Consider the following 19,265-nt stretch of genomic DNA (forward strand, 5'->3'; position numbering starts at 1 on the left):
ACAATATACAGTGGTACCTTAGGTTAAGTACTTAATTCGTTCCAGAGGTCCATTCTTAACCTGAAACTGTTCTTAACCTGAAGCACCACTTTAGCTAATGGGGCCTCCTGCTGCCACCGTGCGATTTCTGTTCTCATCCAGAAGCAAAGTTCTTAACCTGAGGTATTATTTCTGGGTTAGCGGAGTCTGTAACCTGAAGCGTATGTAACCCGAGGTACCACTGTACAGTTAACCACAGAAAGAAACTGTTGCATTCGTAAGCATGGAATCACTAGGGTAAGTTCTTAAACTGTGGTCTAGGCTGCATTTCTGGATGCTTTCTGAGGTCTAGCTCAAAACAGAGAAAGGTTTCTTGGAAGCTTTGATCACATGGCAAAGAGAGAGCAGATTGCATCTTCAGCAGTAAAAGTATCTGCAGTGGAAAGTTCCAGGAGTTCCGTTCAGTGCTTAAAAATGTAAAAGCCACTGTGATTAGCATGCCATAATTATATTTCTCCACCCATGTTTCTGACCTTCAATTCAGTTCTCAACGTTTCCACATAAATTTGCAATACAGTCATACCTCAGGTTACAGACGCTTCAGGTTGTGTTTTTTTGGGTTACTGACCCGCTGAAACCCGGAAGTACCGGCACGGGTTATTTCCGAGTTTTGGCAGTCGTGCATGCGCAGAAGCACTAAATCACACTTTGCGCATGCACAGAAGTGCCAAATCGCAACCCTCGCATGTGCAGACGCGGCGCTGCGGGTTGCGAACATGCCTCCCACACGGATCACGTTTGCAACCCGAGCGTCCACTGTAATAATGATAATAATCCGCATGGGTTGTCAGTTTTTAGATGCGGCATTGCACGGCGCCACTATCACCAGGAAGCCTGAGGTACCCTCCCCTGTCCAAGCCTACAATTTAGATGGAAGAAGATACTTCAATTTAAATCAAAAATCACTTTTCCTTGGTAAAGGTTCTCTGATCCCCTGCCCTGGGTTCCAATTTGCCTTATGAAGTTCTAAGCTCTAGGCCAGGCTTCCTCAAAGTCAGCCCTCCAGATGTTTTGAGACTACAATTCCCATCATCCCTGAGTACTGGTCCTGCTAGCTAGGGATCATGGGAGTTGTAGGCCAAAAAAACATATGGAGGGCCGAGGTTGAGGAAGCCTGCTCTAGGCTTTAATACCTTGATCCATCTTCTAACTACATATCGGTATTTTGCTGCCACCATATAGACATGAATACCTTGGCCAAATATGAGACATGGTTTGAACAAACAGAACTTTATTAGTATAGTAAAAAGCTGGCTATAACACATTCTTACATGTTTTGCTTTCCATAACAGTGCTTGGATATTTTGTAGTTTATAACTCTATTCCTCATCCAGACCATCATCCTAATCCTATCCTATCCTAATCCCACAGCCTCCTCCCTCCAAAACTCAACTCCCCTTTTCCTGTCCCCCCCCACCTGTTCTGTCACACTTCATCCTCAGGCAATCACTGGTCCTAAAGGATCTACATTGGCTCCCAGTACATTTCCAAGCACAATCCAAAGTCCTGGTGCTGGCCTTTAAAGCCCTAAATGGCCCTCGGCCCAGTGTACCTGAAGGAGTGTCTCCACCTCCATCATTCAGCCCAGACACTGAAGTCCACTTCCGAGGTCCTTCTGGCAGTTCCCTCACTGCAAAAAGTGAAGCTACAGGGAACCAGGCGGAGGGCCTTCTTGGCAGTGGCACCCTCCCTGCGGAACACCCTCCCATCAGATGCCAAACAGATAAACAGCTATTTGACTTTTAGGAGACATCTGAAGGCAGCCCTGTTTAGGGAAGTTTTTTATGGCTGATGTTGCATTGTGTTTTTAATATTTTCTTGGGAGCCGCCCAGGGAGGCTGGGGCAACCCAGTCAGATAGGCGGCATATAAATAATAAAATTATTATTATTATTATTAATCAGCATGGGACACACCCCATCGTCCCAGCCCTCTCTCACTGCTGCCGTGCACTGGACCTTACCTTACGTTTTACAAATATCTCCCTACATAGACATCTTAATAGGCAAACCTGTACAAGTCAATTATGATGACAAACATCGCAAAGCCCCCAACAGATAACCCTTCCTTTAGGCCAGGCATCCCCAACCTGCGGCTCTCCAGATGTTTTGGCCTACAACTCCCATGATCCCTAGCTAACAGGACCAGTGGTCAGGGATGATGGGAATTGTAGTTCAAAACATCTGGAGGGCCGAAGGTTGCGGATGCCTGCTTTAGGCAAACACACACAAACTCACCTCAACTATGATAGTTGTTAAAAAGCTGCAGTCATAGGTATATCAGTGTATTTAAATCTGAATTGTCAAATTGTGTTATTGTTATTATGGTATTTGTTGTAGTGTCTTTTGCGGTTGTTGTTTGCATCGAAAAAATGATTTAATAAATTTTTAAAAAACCCATCAACTATGATTGCAAAATAGCCCCAACTCCAAAATGAGCTCTCTCCTCCTCCAACCCAGCGGGAAATGGAACTTTTAAGCAGGTTCCAGTAGGAATTCAAGCTGCAAATGACAATATCCTACTGCCGATTATTTAATCCCCTTCAGAGCGAAGGTGGCGCCGTGGTCTCAGTCTGCATACTAAGCCATCAAATGGCTTCAGCGACTGTGTGTCCATAATTTTAAAGCTCTGAGGCGGGACCAGCTGGAATTCAAACCTCTGCAGAAATTTGGCCATCACCACTTTAGCCTCCATCTGTGATAAAAACAATGAATGAATGAATGAATGAATGAATGAATGAATGAATGAATGAATGGTAAACTGGCTCTTGCCATTTTGACACAGTTGAACACTATCTCCAGATAAGTGCAAATGCTTATTCTAGGCTTGTTCAAAATACAGGATTAAATTCAGCCATTAAATAAAGAAATAAAAATCTAGTGGACTAAGAAACCGAGAGCACTGAAAAAAATTAATAGTTTGGATTTGTTTTTATTTGACTCATTTAAAAATAAAAATTATAGGCCCATAAGTGATACAGACTTTTAAAAAATCTATATATAATTTCCAACCATCATTCTGCTGCTGAGACCTTTATGGCCCTCACAAAGAACTATAGTCTACAGAACTATAACAAAGAACTATAGTCTAACAATCAAGTCCTCTTGGTAAGGAACTCTTAACTAATTATAGTTTCTTTGAGGGAAGCCGTTCATGTTTACAGTGATATCATAGTACTTTAATTGTGTGATGTGAACATGGCCTAAACCTCACTCTGAATGAAGCCTGAGTTCTGCCTTGCTGAGGCCCAGAGCCTGACCGTGAGATCTATATATTTTAAATAAATGAAATATTGGGGAACCCACAGCTGGTGAAGGCTGGGCTGTGGGGCACCATCCCTGAAGCTATTACACACCCCACCCTGCTGTTCCACCAGTCCTTTTGCCCAGGCTCCTGGATCAGCAAGGTAGAATCACAGAATATTGTAGAGTTGGCAGGGACCCCGAGGGTCATCTGGTCCAGTGCTAAAGCATCCCTGACAGATGGCCATCTAACCTCTGCTTAGAGACCTCCAAGATGGGCTTTTTAAAAGGACAGGTGCCACTTAAGAGGGGACTTGGAAATCCTAATGGGCACTGCCTTACCTGTGAAAATAGCTGCCCGATACAGGTATGACCTCCAAGGGAAAAAGGGAAGTAGGTAAAGTATGGTCTAAAAAAATAATAGAGAGAGAGAAAATCATAGAATTGCAATGCAGGAATCTCAAGATAAGAGTTATTGAAATGGCTTTGCATAGACAGCGTCCTTAGCAATGGCTTCGTTGCAACCTTGAACTCACTCCACCTGCTTAGGAGTGTACCTGATCCACTCTTTCAGTACAACAATGGTATAGTCAACAATGGTTGAATGTGCTTCGGGTTGAGCGCTTTCAGGTTGTGCTCTGTGGCAACCCAGAAGTAATGGAGCCCGTTACTTCCGGGTTTTGCCGCTTGCACATGCACAGACGCTCAAAATGACGTCATGTGCGGAAGCGGCAAAACGCGACCCGCACAGACGTGCCGTCGCGTCTTACGTTCTATTCAGGATGCGAACAGGGCTCCGGAACAGATCCCGTTTGCATCCCGAGGTACCACCGTAATCATTTTTATAGCCTCCTTTTTCCATTTCTTTGCCCCCCCCTTTCCCTTTTTTAACATATTTTTTATTAAAGATGTCTTGGTTTACAAAAGTATGTGCAATGTCTCTTTCTTCAAGTTACACTTTCTACAGATCAGTTTCATTTGTTGACACATTAGTGTTACATTAGGAAGAAAAGGGGGAAAGAGGTGGAGGGGGGATGGTGAGTGAGGTGGGGTGGCAATGCTTCTACAGTGGTACTTCGGGTTACATACGCTTCAGGTTACAGATGCTTCAGGTTACAGACTCCGCTAACCCAGAAATAGTACCTCGGGTTAAGAACTTTGCTTCAGGATGAGAACAGAAATCGCGCAGTGGCTGCGCGGCAGCAGCAGGAGGCCCCATTAGCTAAAGTGGTGCTTCAGGTTAAGAACAGTTTCAGGTTAAGAAAGGACATCCAGAACGAATTAAGTTCTTAACCCGACGTACCACTGTATTCTACTTAGTGTATGTGTGGGGTTTTGTGTCAGCGTCGCTTGTGCAGGTTTTCTTTACTATTCACTTGTATTCCTACATTATATGTCTTGCCCAGGCAGCATCTTGGGTTCCTGTGTGCTTAAAAGTAGCTTAACACAGAGACCGATTGATAATACTCTATGTTGTGAAAAGCTCCACATGTTAATTTCTGCAGACCAAGCTACCGTTAAAGTAAAAAAGCAGTCAATTTTTCTTCTGGGAACCAAGTTATCATAGCAGCAGAATTGTGTGAATATTGACGTTTGCTGGTAATCCTCTGTATTAATAAATCCAGGAGGAAATGTCAAAAGATACCTTTCAATTTAGGAGTAAATTTAATGCCAACTGGCCACTTCAAATGCATGTTCCGAAGTCATTTGTATTCCCAATATGTTATCCATACAGGCCATTCAAATGAGCTTCATGTTACAATTTGTTTTTACATTTTCCAGCTTGTCTCCTAAAATCCTAAGAATTACCAGTAAATGTCAACATTTACCAAGTTTCTAACATTGACTAGACAATATGCATTGTATTAGAGGCTTGTATCCAGCATAGCATTAAATACTGTGCCCTCTCAAAACAAGGATTTCTAATTGTACCAACCAACTTTCCCTGCTTCTTCTCCCTCTGTGCATCCACTAAACCTAGTCCCACTGCAAAAAAAAGTGAAATTCCTTGAACTGACAGGATGCATTTGTTGGATACAGCCCAAAGCAAACAAATGAAAGAACGTTTAGCACAATTTCCCTAAAAATGCAGCAACAGAAACTTACATTGTTTGGTCTTTGCTAAACCGGTCAGGATTGAAGATAAAGGGGTCTTTGAAAAACCTTTTCATGCGTCCCATGACATATTGACTGAACTGGCAAGAGAGGAGACAGTCATTTGCACTTGTAAATGCAAAGCAAGCTGCAAAAACATTTGTCATTCACAGCAAGAGGCAGCTGCACATCACAACCTCATATCACCGGGTTTTAATGAAATGATGTAATCACTTCCTGGCTGTTCCTCCACACACCCTGAAGTCACATCTACAACATTTATATCAGCATTAGCTGGAAATGTTTTTAAATTTAATTGAGTCCCTAATACAAAATTGAACTCATGGTGCTGTTAGGCTGTTTGACACATGGCTGAAACAGTCACAGGTGTGTGTTGGAGAAAGCAGAAAGCAAATGTTTGGAGATAAAACACTGATATCTATGAATCTGAAAGAGAATTATTTAGATCTTGCATTCATCCTCCAATGGCATCTGAGCACCTCTAAACTAAAGCACCCACATGCAAGACTATTTATGTATTTTGTGTTTTCATTTTGTATTTTTATGTTGTAAACCCCCCTGTGATCTTCAGATGAGGGGCGGTGTATTAATTAATTAATTAAGTAAAAATATTTACATATTTTTCAAAAATACCGTAAAATCCAAAATGCCCGGTGTCCAGTGGTGGAATGCATTAAAGAAATCACAGGTTACGAATTCGGAATGAATCTGATAAATATACTTTTAATTTTGTTGAAAACGTATGTTGACAATGTGGATATAGAAATGATTATTATACCCAATCAAGGAAAAGCATCTTGTTTGAGAACAAGCTTATTGAAAATGAGTGGGGGGGTTTTATATTACTTTTCGGAACAAAAGGTTTGGTGAGGATTTGAGACCATATTCATTAGTATAAAGATATGTTTATGTGGTTGCCACCTAGCGGCCCAAAGGCAAAAGTGTTTCTTTATAAAATTTGTAATGTAGATGCTTAAGGCCTGCTATTTTTATTTTTTAGGAATGGTTCCAAGACGGATGCTAGAGTGAAAACTTCATAACAGAAACTAAGAAATACAGCCAGTTATTGTTTTATCTTACTGGTGTAGCCGACATACATTAAAATCATTTGATTTGATTCCACATATAATAATCTCTGCTGTAGAGGGAAGTTAGGAGCAGATGGGGCTCGTCAACCTGGGAAGGTAGCCCATCTAGGAGAAGGAAAACTCTGCTCCTAAACTTCCACTGCCTCGTGGGATATCTTAGGGAGAGGAAAAGGCTAAAGATTAAACCCTACACAAATCCGGAGGTGGTTTGATGGTGCCTTGTAGAAGAAGAAGAAGAGACTGGACTTGATATCCCGCCTTTCACTCCCTTTAAGGAGTCTCAAAGCAGCTAACAATCTCCTTTCCCTTGCTCCCCCACAACAAACACTCTGTGAGGTGAGTGGGGCTGAGAGACTTCAGAGAAGTGTGACTGGCCCAAGGTCACCCAGCAGCTGCATGTGGAGGAGTGGGGAAGCGAACCTGGTTCACCAGATTACGAGTCCACCGCTCTTAACCACTACACCACGCTGGCTCTCTTGTGCACCTCCTTCCGGCAACTCCTGCAGCTAAGCTGATGCTGAACATATTTCTCTGCTATCCTTTGCAGCACATCAGTGAGGCTGAGAGGGGAGTCTTCTTGTCTGGGCAGCCCAGGACCAGGCTTTCACCCCGGTCACTTTGGTGCTACTAACGCAGCGGTTTGGCTTCACCCCTCGAGGCACACTCCATTGTCTCGAGACAGATGAATGCCAACTGAAAAAAATCTGGATTTGGTAGGCATGTGGGCAAAGGCACAAGACTACACAGAGCACCCAGACAAACTTGCTTTCTGGCACCTGGAATTCTTAGTCACCTCAGCCACCCGCTCTGGCTTCTGTGATTTCCACTGGACCACATAGTTTTAAGCATATCTTTGCCATCATAAGGGCTTGGAAGTTGCTTTTTTTAAGGTATAATGGGGGGGAAGTTCAAGCTGAGATTCTGAGCATGCTAAATTTTGCGACTGCTTCTGCTAGACTTCTGCAGCTTCCTTGCGTTCTTCCCGCATAACTATGGCACATAACGCTGCCCCAGATTTACTTAAACAAAAATTAATGCAGACGTGTCATCGGGGGATCTGTGTGGTTTGGTGCTGAAGGCCAATATTTTTGAGAGAACCATTCACCGCAGTCCATTCGACAGACTCACCATCAGAGTTGTGTTTGCTGGAATTCTGACTCCTTCAAAGACGGTTTCCTTCCTTGTCCAGCGAGGAACAGTGGGAACCGGGGAGTACAAGCGCAAGGCTTCCTTGAGAACCTGGGATAATAACAACAGCTTGAGCCACAATTCCACAATGCTGGTAAAGGGACTTCTTTACTTAACAGCCACGGTGATTGGAGAGATGGGAAGGGTGGGCTTTCAGCTGGTAACCATCACTTTTGAGTTTCGTCTCCAGCTCATGCTCAAACCACCTTGATGGTTTTCAGCAAATATATTTCCCTTAGCCTTAGTTCCCTACCAGTAAGAAAAGCCTCTTATAATTCTTGAGAACTGGAAAAAATGCCTTTTGCACGACCACAGCCACATCTGCATTTCAAACCAGGGTGGTTTTTTTTCAGCCTGAGCATAGCTCCAGCACCTCTCAGGTGGTGGGTACCATGGCGGGCTGGCTTCCTGACACTGCCCTGCTCCTTCTGCTGCCAGTTGCCAGGGCAGGAAAGGAGAAACAAATGGGATGGGAGGCTGAGGATGGGGAGAGGTCAGTGCAAGTTAGAGCCTCCAGGGCACTGATCCTCAAGCCTGAGTGTGGCTCCTCCTCAGGGAGGCCATGTGACAGCCCCGCTGTGGGCTTGTTGCCTTTGACCAGGAACTCACCTTTGGTTTGGAAAGTTACAGACAAATGTATTGAAAGTCTGGAATGAATGATTAACGGGAAGACAGGTAAACACCCTGCAAGCAATTCAGGATGAATGCTCACTGGCATAGAACCACCCTGTAAACAAATTGGAACGTATGCTCAATAAAAACCGAACTGCCCCATAAGCTTTGTTCAGACAAATCTGGATAAATGCTGAATAAACAGGTCGTCAGAAGGAGTCCATAATCTCACCAGTGACTGCTGAGCCAAAAGGGTTGAGAGCAGCGTTGGGTTACCTGTGCATTTGCTCTTTCTTCCTTTTCTTTTTTAAATACAATTTTTCATCGCATTTGTTCTCCAAGTGTACCTGAGATAAGTACTGGAGCTTCCCAAGATCTTCGTAGGCGATGTCTCTCTTCACACCAATGACGTCATCCACTTCAGCCTGAAGTCTACAAATCAGAAGATTTCATTGGCAACTGCATGGGGCATTCATACAAATTTGTACATAGACGATGTAACGTCTTATGGCCATGCCTTAGGACCATATCTTTACCCACACATCTTGACATCTTTCCGCAGGGCCTGCAAGACAGAGCTGTTCCACCAGGCCTTTGGCCAAGGCACAGCCTGATCCCCTTCTTTGGTAATTCTTCACAGAACTCTAGCCCAATGGTTGCCATCAATTTGATTTGAACTGATTTTATAATGAATTGATTGTAGAATGCTGTATTATTTTACTGTTGTTAGCCGCTCTGAGCCCGGCTTCGGCTGGGGAGGGCTTTCTTTTTTCTTTTCCTTCTCCCTCTGCGATGAGGCTACATTTTAATATTTTAATGTTTCAATATTTTAATGTTGAATTTTTTAATTTTGTTTTTAAGTTGTAATCATTTAACTTGTTTTTATTATTGCTTGTAAGCCGCTCTGAGCCCGGCCTTCGCTGGGGAGGGCGGGGTAAAAATAAAAATTATTATTATTAATATAAATAAAATTTTACTACTATTACTATTATTATTATTATTATGCACCTGAACTTGGGTACTTGCCAATATTGTCAAGATCCCCAGATTTTTAGTAGATATTAAGTACTTCACCTCTACATCCACAACTCTATATCCATGGTTTTCTCACATTACGCTTGTTCACGTGCACTGAGTGCTGGTCTGAATGGAAAAATTGTGTGAACTGGCCTCAAATATTCTAAAAAGTGAAAAGCTACAACTTCCTAAAACTACCAGCATGGACAAGTGAAGAGACAAACAGTTCACCTACTTTGCAACTACCTCAGGGTTTCGTGACAGCTCCATTATGGTGAAACTTAACTGGGTAGTAGTGGTGTCGTGACCTGCAGGATAAAGAAGAAGAAGAATTTGGATTTGATATCCTGCTTTATCACTACCCTAAGGAGTCTCAAAGCAGCTAACAATCTCCTTTCCCTTCCTTCCCCACAACAAACACTCTGTGAGGTGAGTGGGGCTGAGAGACTTCAGAGAAGTGTGACTGGCCCAAGGTCACCCAGCAGCTGCATGTGGAGGAGCGGGGACGCAAACCCGGTTCACCAGATTACAAATCCACCGCTCTTAACCTCTACACCACACTGGCTCTACACCACAGAACATGACAGAGTGTGGTTAGGAATCAAACTATAGATTGGAATTAGTCTTCTGATAAAAGATAGAAGCCCTGATTAACGTGGCTCATGCATAATGGCAGAAACTTAATTTCCAACAGAAACAAGCAGCAAAATATGAGATTAGGAAATATATTTTCTTTTTCCAAAAGCTGATTTCTGGAGATGGAACAGTGTCTCCTGGTGGAAGCCGAGTGATAGTTTAGCGTGCTGCTGTGTGAGCAGCTCAGGGGTGGTGGGGTGAAGATGCTTACCTGACCTCCTGGCAGGTGAGCTGTTGCTGCTTACCTGGAAGAGATGGGGCAAGGCCCTGGACAGAGCAACACAGTGCAAATCCACCAGCAGGAGACCATATTGGCTCCACTGGTGCTTTTGCAGCTTGCTGACCTCGTCGCCACCTCACCCCTCCCAGTAAGCAGCAACGACTCACCTGCTGGGAGGTTAGGTAAGCATCTCTGCACCAGCACATCTCCAATGCTGGCCAGCTTCCTCCACCAGCTAATAAAACCGACTTTCAGTTAAACTTGAGTGAGAGGTGAATTTGAAAGCAGCACAGCCCTCAACACATGAATGCAATTCGCCAAGGTTGGAAGCAATGCACAGTTTCAAAGTTGCTTCTTACAAACTTGTCAGGCACAACAGCTACTGACTCTGGATAGTAATAGGTATTATTATTATTATTATTATTATTATTATTCACGTCAAGATATGAATCCAGTTGGTACAGTTAGCCCCAGAAAAAAAAATCTGTGTGTGGATATTAATCTCAATACTATTTTTATCTGTGTTGGTTATACATGCCAGAAGTGGCTGATCTTCTTAATTATATCTAAAGAACAACAGACCTACAAACCTGCAACGAAGAAGGTGAGAAAATTGTCCAACATCAGTTCATCGTTGCAGCCCTCTTCCTGTGCTGTAATGGAAAACAAAGAGCAAAAGCTGACATAACTTTCTGGACAGAAGTGTAAATTCTGGACTGTTCTAACAATAGCAAGAAGTTGGCGGGAAGGTATTGGACCTAGTCCTGGTTTTTCATAGCTAGTTCTCTCAAAGTTAGCTTATTGCTTTATGCTCTTTATGAGTCTACCTGGAGACTTCCATCAATTTAGGATGAAGCAGCCAGATGATCACCTGTAACACATTTTGGTGATATCTGTTTATGGTGCTTTGCCTAACAAGCAAGCCAAACTCAGTTCTTTAGAATTAAACATCATTGCTTCTTGTACTACTAGCTGCAGTACAGATGGGGAGAAAATACCCCCCCTTTTGCATATGAACATCTAAGGGAAATTACAAAGAAGGCTGCATACTCTGTTACTACTAGTAGTAGTAGTAAGGTAAAGGTAAAGGGACCCCTGACAGTTAGGTCCAGTCGTGGCCGACTCTGGGGTTGCGGCGCTCATCTCGCTTTATTGGCCGAGGGAGCTGGCGTACAGCTTCCAGGTCATGTGACCAGCATGACTAAGCCACTTCTGGCAAACCAGAGCAGTGCACGGAAACAACGTTTACCTTCCCGCAGGAGCGGTACCTATTTATCTACTTGCACTTTGACATGCTTTCAAACTGCTAGGTTGGCAGGAGCAGGGACCAAGCAAAGGGAGCTCACCCCATCGCAGGGATTTGAACCGCCAACCTTCTGATCGGCAAGTCCTAGGCTCTGTGGTTTAACCCACAGCGCCACCCGCGTCCCACAGTAGTAGTAGTAGTAGTAGTAGTAGTAGTAGTGACTAATTAAAATGTTTTTGCAGCTAGCATGTTCGGCTGAAACAAAGGGCTGTAAACCACTTTGTGCGGCTAAAGATGACCTTGTGGGGTCCACATGGAGACACTCATGTGTGGTAAGTACAAAAGATCATAGTCTACCTGCACCCTTCAGTATCTGAGTGAGAATATCCAATGGGATTTCTTCTCCATCTTGCATGTCCTTACGCCTCTGTTCAATACACTCCTTCCCAGTACGACGTAGCAGCCTTATGCTCTCCTGAACACCTTTCACTTCTTTTCTGTTCCATGGCATGTACTATAAAACAGACAACAGGTTTGAATTGCCCATTATATATTTGCTGGCTTAATAATAGTGGGGTATTTGGTTTTTCTCTTTGCAAGCTTCCTTCAGGACTGGCTTGGCTGAGAAGAAGCCCAGAATTTGTATACCGCTCAAACTCCTTTGGGTAGGAGAGGATATATATTGATTGCAATTTATCCCTCCAGGCACCCACATGTGTGGGTTAAATAGAGTTTCAGAATCCCATCCTTGGCGGCAAAATGAAAAGCATAGGAATCAGACTGTAAAACCTTGTTTTGAGCAAGTCCAGCTATTAAGTAAGCTGGCTTCCCCCTTCTTACCCCACTTAAGAAAGAATCAGGCAACAATTTGTACAGTAAGTTTAAAAATAAGATTTACTTGCTTTATAATCATGCATTGGGCAAGTTCACACAGAAATAAATAAATGTCTGCACTCACCTCGAAAAAAGGAATGCGGGATTTGGATAGTCCTTGTAGGGTCATGTATATGGCACGTGGAAAAGGCGTCTGGTCATCATAGACAGTGTTCAGTTCTAAGCCAAAAGCCACCTGATAACATTCAGAAAAATAAGAAGGTTGGTCAAAAGTCTGAGGGTCTGGGAAGGAGCTGCTGTAGAAACCCTTCTATTGAAATGTTAATGCACAGGGGTGGCTGGTGCAGTGGGAGTGCCTTATAGTCACCCTTGTGACTCTGGGGACACTGCCACTTACATGACGACAACAGCAACAACAACTTATTATTATTTAAACCCCACCCACCTGGCTGAGTTTCCCCAGCCACCCTGGATGGCTCCCAACAGATTAAAAAAAGAATAAAACATCAAACCTTAAAAACTTCCCTAAACTTCAGGTGACTGACAGTTATGGATCCTGCCCACTGATTGGATACAGTTCCCTACCCCTACTTGAACTTCTTCCTTGGGAGCCATTTGCAGGAATCATTTCCGTTCCCGTGTGGGGGCTTACAAAGCAGTGCCGTAGCTGTCTGTAACATGTTATACAGCAACCGTTGAGAGGGCCTTCTCGGTGGTGGCACCCCAGTTAGGGAACTCCTTCCTCTTTGCAGTGCAGCTGGTGCCAACCTTAATTAGTTTTCAGTGTCAACTATGCTTGTTTGTTCAGGTGTTTATCGAGCTTTCAGGCCGGAGCAAGTTTGTTTAACTATTGTTTTACTGTTTGTTAAGATTGGCCACGTCCACAAATATCTTTGGGTTCAATAACTTGAGACCATAGTTAACATGGTTGTTTTATTAAGTAGCAGTTGCAACAAACACTAGTTTTTTGCTGGAGGAGCCGTCTCAGCTAGCCACTTTCCACTCCCTCACACCATTCTCCAGGGATTTTCTCCAAACTCCTATCCCAATGTCTCCTGCAAGGAAATTCCTTCAAATTACTACAGTTACTACACATACAATTTAATTAAGACACTGTTATACTGCTGTAACAGTAGTGGTTTCCTTTGTCAAGTGAGTCCTGAGAGTAGTTGGAATTCCTAGAATCCGTAACAAATTACAGTTCCCAAGATTATTTGGAGGAAGCCATGACTTTTAAAGTAGACTTTTAATATGTACGGTGTGGATGTGGCAATTGTGTATTTTTGTGTTTTGTTTTGTGTGTTCTATTTTAAAACTCCTTATGTACTTTGTTCTGGGATTCTTGCAGTGAAGAGCATGTAAGACATTTTGAATTAATAAAATAAATTAAAAGAACCATGAGCTAGTCTGTTTTTTTTTTTGTAATTATGGTAAGATGAACATGGCAATTTCAAAAATACAGAACGGTTGTTCTGTGTTTGGTAAGTAATTTAAGTTATTTTATTTACAAAGGGTTTAATAATAATCTGTATGATGTTAGTATTGTACTTTAATTTGACAAAACCTGATAAATTTTTGTCATGATCTGTGCTTTAACAATAAAAAGAAAAATGGGAAATAAAGAGGAATTCTCTGTGGTGGAGCTGAACTCAGCAGGCATAACATTTAAAAAAGATGAGGAAATCTGTGGCTCGGTCAGTGTTGCTGGACTCCAACTCCCATCTGCCCCAGCCAGCAGAGCAAAATCAGGGATGATGGGAGTTGGAGTCCAAGAGCAGGAAATTAATCTAGCATGTACCTTTGCAATGATGTCCAGGGTCACTCGACTCAGCAGACTCAGCATATCGACTTCAGTTTTTCCATCAGCTTTTCCCTCCAGCTGCTCCATAAGCTTGTCGGCTTGGTCGTTGAAGGTTCCCATCAAGCGAGTGAGGTAACTGTCCAATTTATTATTATTATTATTATTATTATTATTATTATTATTATTATTATTATTATTGGAAAGTGTGAGAACGGAAGTCAGTCTTATCTCTTCCACTGTATTGTACTTTTGTACTTTACTTTTCTCTCTCTCTCTTGGAGAAGATGTGAGAGGACGCCATGATTGCTTTGTCCTGTATATATTGCTTAATAAATTACTTGGAATGCACACACCTAAGCTCCACATCGTTTCTGCTATACTCTGCTGATTGAGTGTGCACATATCTCAAGCTATGTGTCACTGATGCGCACCAGGACTGAAGATTTATGAACGTCCCGGGCTGCGCTTCATCAGGAAGACGCCCAGAGAGAGCGTTTGCTCTCCCAGGCGTGTTCTGACAATTATTATTATTATTATTATTATTATTATTATTATTATTACTATTACTACTACTACTTATCCACCCTTCACCTGAAGGTCCCAGGGCAGGTCACAACAATTAAGCATCCATTAAAAATAGTCAAAAACAAATTACAATCACAATAATAACTGTGGGTCCTATAATATACATCTCAAGTTTCAAAGGCCAGGGTCAATGCATATTTCTTCAGCATACGACAAACCTTTTCTACCAAGCTGCAATCTCTCGCTCACACACAAACAGCAACAATTAGGCTCAAAGCAACAATTCCAGGTTTTTGAAGCCAACTGCAGATGAGGAAGGAAGAGTTACCCCTCAGTGGTGACCCTGGTGCAATTAGACTTGGGGGGAGGAGAGCCTTCCATTGTCCAGGTGTGTTGGCAATCCATGCACTAATATCAATGCAAAGGAACCTGCTGGCTTTGGCGATGGTTTGCTAAGGCTACACTTCACACTCACCATGCAGAATGGCATCCCATGGAATTATTACATGTTAAGGTTCTCTTTTTCTGCCAATATATTTCACTGATGGAGAGTGAGGTTGGAAACTGCACAGCACGATATGTCTAGCCTTTCATGGACTAAACTCATTTTTTTCTTCAATGGATACACACAGCAAATAGAGTAAAGTTGCTCTGAAAAAGGATTTAAATTTGCTATATTTGTTCATAATACAGTTTGATATTTTTTTTTAAAAAAGAAAAGCTAATGAATATGCAGATCAATTCACAAGTCTAACAGTTGTGCAGCTTTGGAAAGTGTTCGCAGAGCTGCAATTAAGGCAGTGGCTGCTGCCCGCCAGAATGAGACATCTAGGACTTTCCCAACACACCACCATCACCAACAAAAATCCAGTTTTTTTGTGCTGGGAGGTTGTCCCTAACCTGAATTTCTTATATTAATGAGATATAAGATCATGCACAATAATCCTTCAGAGCAGTTTCTTGCACCTCTATTTAAGAATTTCTTTTAGAAAATCCATAGGAACATTTGAAGCCATTTTATCCAGTCATACCTCTGGTCTATATGGCTCAGCACTGTCTACACTGAATGGCAGTGACTCTCAGTGCTGGAATCTACACACATATTAAAAACACTGGGAAAATGCTTTTTCTAAAAACGTTTTGGAAAATACGTTGAATTTGGCATAGCTCACTTTCGCCATCTAGTGTCACATTTGTATATTGCACTTCGCAACACATTTAGAACAGCTGTGTTTTGCAGCTGTTTAGCTGAGTCCCAAGGGAGTCTTTTCCAGCCCTACCTGGAGAGACTGAATCCAGGACCTTCTGTGCACAAAGTACATGAAGAACGCCCCAAATTCAGTCTCTGGTTCCTCTTGGGAGGGTGGGAACGACTCTTATCTGAAGCACTGGAGAACTGCGGCAAGCCACTGTAGATGAATGCTGAGCAAGATGGACCACTGGTCATAGCATCAGGCAGCTGCCTATGTTCTCTGCCTTACCTTCGACTGAAAGCCACATCCATAATTCTCCGCTGTTTGTACCAGCGGGCATGGTTGAGGTCACTTACTAAGCCATTCCCTAAAAATCTGCGGAAAATGGAGAAAAACATTAGATTAGATGTCATATTCTAATCTAGTGTGGAGAATCAGGAATGTGCCACAGACTTCCATGGAGTTCTTTCTTCATTTTTTGCTTCCCACCTTCGTTTGCCATGATGTAGGAACTTGACAAAATACACCCTAATGCATTTGAAGCTGGTTTTGCAAAACTTGGCTTTGGAATAAATTCTGGTCATTGTTTGCCTGATTCAGAAGTCATGGTAAACAGTGGTTAGAAGAAACCAGAAAAAGGAAGAGATTGGCATGCATGAAGGAAGAAAGAAGGGAGTACATGATTCTAACAGCATGTTTCCAATATTTCAAACCTTGTTTTGAAGGACCACCGGAATGGAGCCTTAGATGTGTGAACATAAACTCTTATTTTATCAACTCCCCCTCTTTAATTTTCACATGTCTGCCTTTTCTTAATATGGTACAATTTGACATTTTAAATAAATGCTACCCACTAAGTTTTCATTGCTAAATATTCCTCCTAACCTCACGGTTCTCCAGACAGGGATCCAAAATACAGTGGAACCTCGGTTTTCAAAGGTAATCCATTCCGGAAGACCATTCGACTTCCGAAATGTTCAAAAATCAAGGTGCAAAGGACAGTCTGCCAATTCAATAGAGGAAATTGTGAAAAACAACAGATACAAGCATGTTTGAAAATGGAAGCATTTACTTCTGGGTTTTCGGCATTTGAAAACCGAAACATTCGGCAACAGAGGCGCCGGAAAACCAAGGTACCACTGTAAGTCCAAGTCTGTCCACATCTCTGCCAGGCATGCACAACTTGTGACCTACCCAGCCTTTCTCAATCTTGAGTCCCCAGATGTTGTTGTACTACAACTCCCATCATCCCTGACCACTGGTCCTGGTAGCTAGGGATGATGGGGGTAGCTAGGGATGAGGCTGCAACCCAACCACTGATTGTGACATGCAAGGTGCCAGACATCCTTACTTTATGCAGCCTCCAGGCAGGCAAAAAGAACAGGGAGTTTATCAAGGCTCTGGCAAACCCCCATAGAAAGCTCTTGGGCTACATATAATTTAGTGGGTCACAAATTGAGGCTGGTCTTATGCACAGTGTGCAGCTAGGTCTGCAAACACTCTCCATGGAACATCTTTAAAAGTCACCGTCTGCAGGGGAGGAAAGAGGCAGTGGATTCTCCACTCACTTTTTACCCAGCTGCAAAAGTCACCTCTCTGGAATCACAGGTTACCAGAAGCCAGGCAGGAGGGGGAAAGTTTATGTATCCACCCTTAAACTGCAGCATAAATATTTTCCAGTTGTTAACCTTTGAGCCACATTGTGGATTTACTGGTGTACCTAGTAAACCATTGCATGGAGTATTCAGGAAGACTTCCACAGCTAACTAGGTAAAAGGCTATAGGCATTCTTCAGGGTGCACATGTCTACTACATGAATAGCACTTCCAAACTTGTGAGCGTGTGAACCCAGAGTCTTCTTTTCAGTCTGCACTGCCAGATGACAGCATGCTGGTCCTAGCACTGTATGCTCCACAGCTATCTAGGATGAATGTGTTTGTATCTGTCCAGGGGATCATCCAGTGAATATGGAACCCTGAAATGGAATTTAAACTTCACTTGTGAAATACAGAGTTTACTTTTCAAGGCTTTCCTATATGGAAAAGTTTGGACAGTAGCAACAGAAAATCATGGCTTCTAAGCCAGGAGAGGCATCGTAAAAAAGAAAAGAAAAAAAGCTAGTTATGTGTGGAGGACTATCTGGTCCTGAATGGGGTAATTGTGCCCCTGAAGGACCAGGGGCACAGCCTGGGAGTCATTTTGGACTCACAGCTGTCCATGGAGGCGCAGCTCAATTTTGTATCAAGGGCAGCTGTCTACCAGCTCCATCTGGTACACAGGCTGAGACCCTACCTGCCTGCGGACTGCCTTGCCAGAGTGGTGCATGCTCCGCTTATCTCCCGCATGGACTACTGCAATGCGCTCTACGTGGGGCTACCTTTGAAGACGACCTGGAAACTGCAATTAATCCAGAATGTGGCAGCCAGACTGGTGACTGGAAGTGGCTGCCGAAACCACATCACAATCAGTCCTGAAAGACCTACATTGGCTCCCAGTATGTGTCCGAGCAGAATTCAAAGTGTTGGTGCTGACCTTGAAAGCCCCAAAGGGCCTGAAGGAGCATTTCCACCTCCATTGTTCAGCCCAGACACTGAGGTCCAGTGCCGAGGGCCTTCTGGCAGTTCCCTCATTGCGAGAAGTGATGTTACAGGGAACCAGGCAGAGGGTATTTTTGGCAGTGGCAGCCGCCCTGTGGAACACCCTCCCATCAGATGTCAAGGACATAGACCAGTGTTTCCCAACCGGTGTTCCGCGGCACACGAGTGTGCCGTGAGACATCGGCTGGTGTGCCGCGAGATGCCTGGAGGGAGGCGGGCGAGTCGGGCGGCGAGAGGCGGGGCGGCGGCGGCGAGGAGAGGCCGCGCCTCCTGCTGCTGCCTGGCGCTCCTCCTCGCAGCCGGCAGCGCTGCCTGGGCGCCTCCGCGCGACTCTGCCTCGCTGGGTTTGGTCTCCCAGCAGAGACGGGTCACACGCGCACCTCCCTCCCTCCCTCAGCCTGCGCGGAGGGAGAGCCAGAGAGAGGCATCGCTCCTGCGCGGCGGGAGAGGGAGCAGCCGGAGCGATGCCCCAAACGAAGGCATGGGACCGGAGGGGAAATCCTCTCCGAGGAGGATTGAGCGCAGCTGAGAGAAGCCTTTCGAGGAGCTGCCGTGTCCCCTGGAAACCCCCTTCCCAGCTCTGCCTGCCTGCCTGCCCAAAGCTTGGAGGTTCCCCGGCAAGGGGGAGGGGAAAAACTTTCACTTTTGTGCGTCCCTCCCGGCGTGACGCTGCGCGCTGACGTCACGGGGCGGGGCTTTAATGGTGGTGTGCCGCGAGATTTTTTTTCAGTAAACAGGTGTGCCGTTGCCCAAAAACGTTTGGGAAACACTGACATAGACAACTATCTGACTTTCTGAAGGCAGCCCTGTTTAGGGAAGTTTTTAATGTTTGATGCTTCATTGTGTTTTTAATATTCTGTTGGGAGCTGCCCAGAGTGACTGTGGAAATCCAGCCAGAACAATAGGGTATAAT

General features: G+C 43.9%; 1 protein-coding gene across 2 annotated transcripts in view; it reads right to left on the reverse strand.

Annotated features, from left to right (window-relative positions):
* Nucleotides 1–1,253: 1,253 nt before the first annotated feature.
* The window catches only part of LOC308586457 (cholesterol 24-hydroxylase-like), a 46,849-nt gene continuing 28,837 nt past the window's right edge, over nt 1,254–19,265 (reverse strand). For both annotated transcript variants that reach the window (XM_081193118.1, XM_081193117.1), the window contains exons 5-15: nt 16,044–16,130; nt 14,035–14,173; nt 12,361–12,471; nt 11,760–11,916; nt 10,747–10,809; nt 9,536–9,608; nt 8,631–8,715; nt 7,612–7,722; nt 5,387–5,475; nt 3,623–3,689; nt 1,254–2,732 (exon numbers count right to left, since the gene is read on the reverse strand). In XM_081193118.1, coding sequence (XP_081049244.1) covers nt 2,571–2,732; nt 3,623–3,689; nt 5,387–5,475; nt 7,612–7,722; nt 8,631–8,715; nt 9,536–9,608; nt 10,747–10,809; nt 11,760–11,916; nt 12,361–12,471; nt 14,035–14,173; nt 16,044–16,130 — 1,144 coding nt within the window. In that variant the 3' untranslated portion in view covers nt 1,254–2,570. The remainder of the gene's footprint in view (nt 2,733–3,622; nt 3,690–5,386; nt 5,476–7,611; nt 7,723–8,630; nt 8,716–9,535; nt 9,609–10,746; nt 10,810–11,759; nt 11,917–12,360; nt 12,472–14,034; nt 14,174–16,043; nt 16,131–19,265) is intronic.

The sequence above is a fragment of the Podarcis bocagei genome (assembly GCF_964188305.1).
Source record: "Podarcis bocagei genome assembly, chromosome: 1".
Classification (NCBI taxonomy): domain Eukaryota; kingdom Metazoa; phylum Chordata; class Lepidosauria; order Squamata; family Lacertidae; genus Podarcis; species Podarcis bocagei.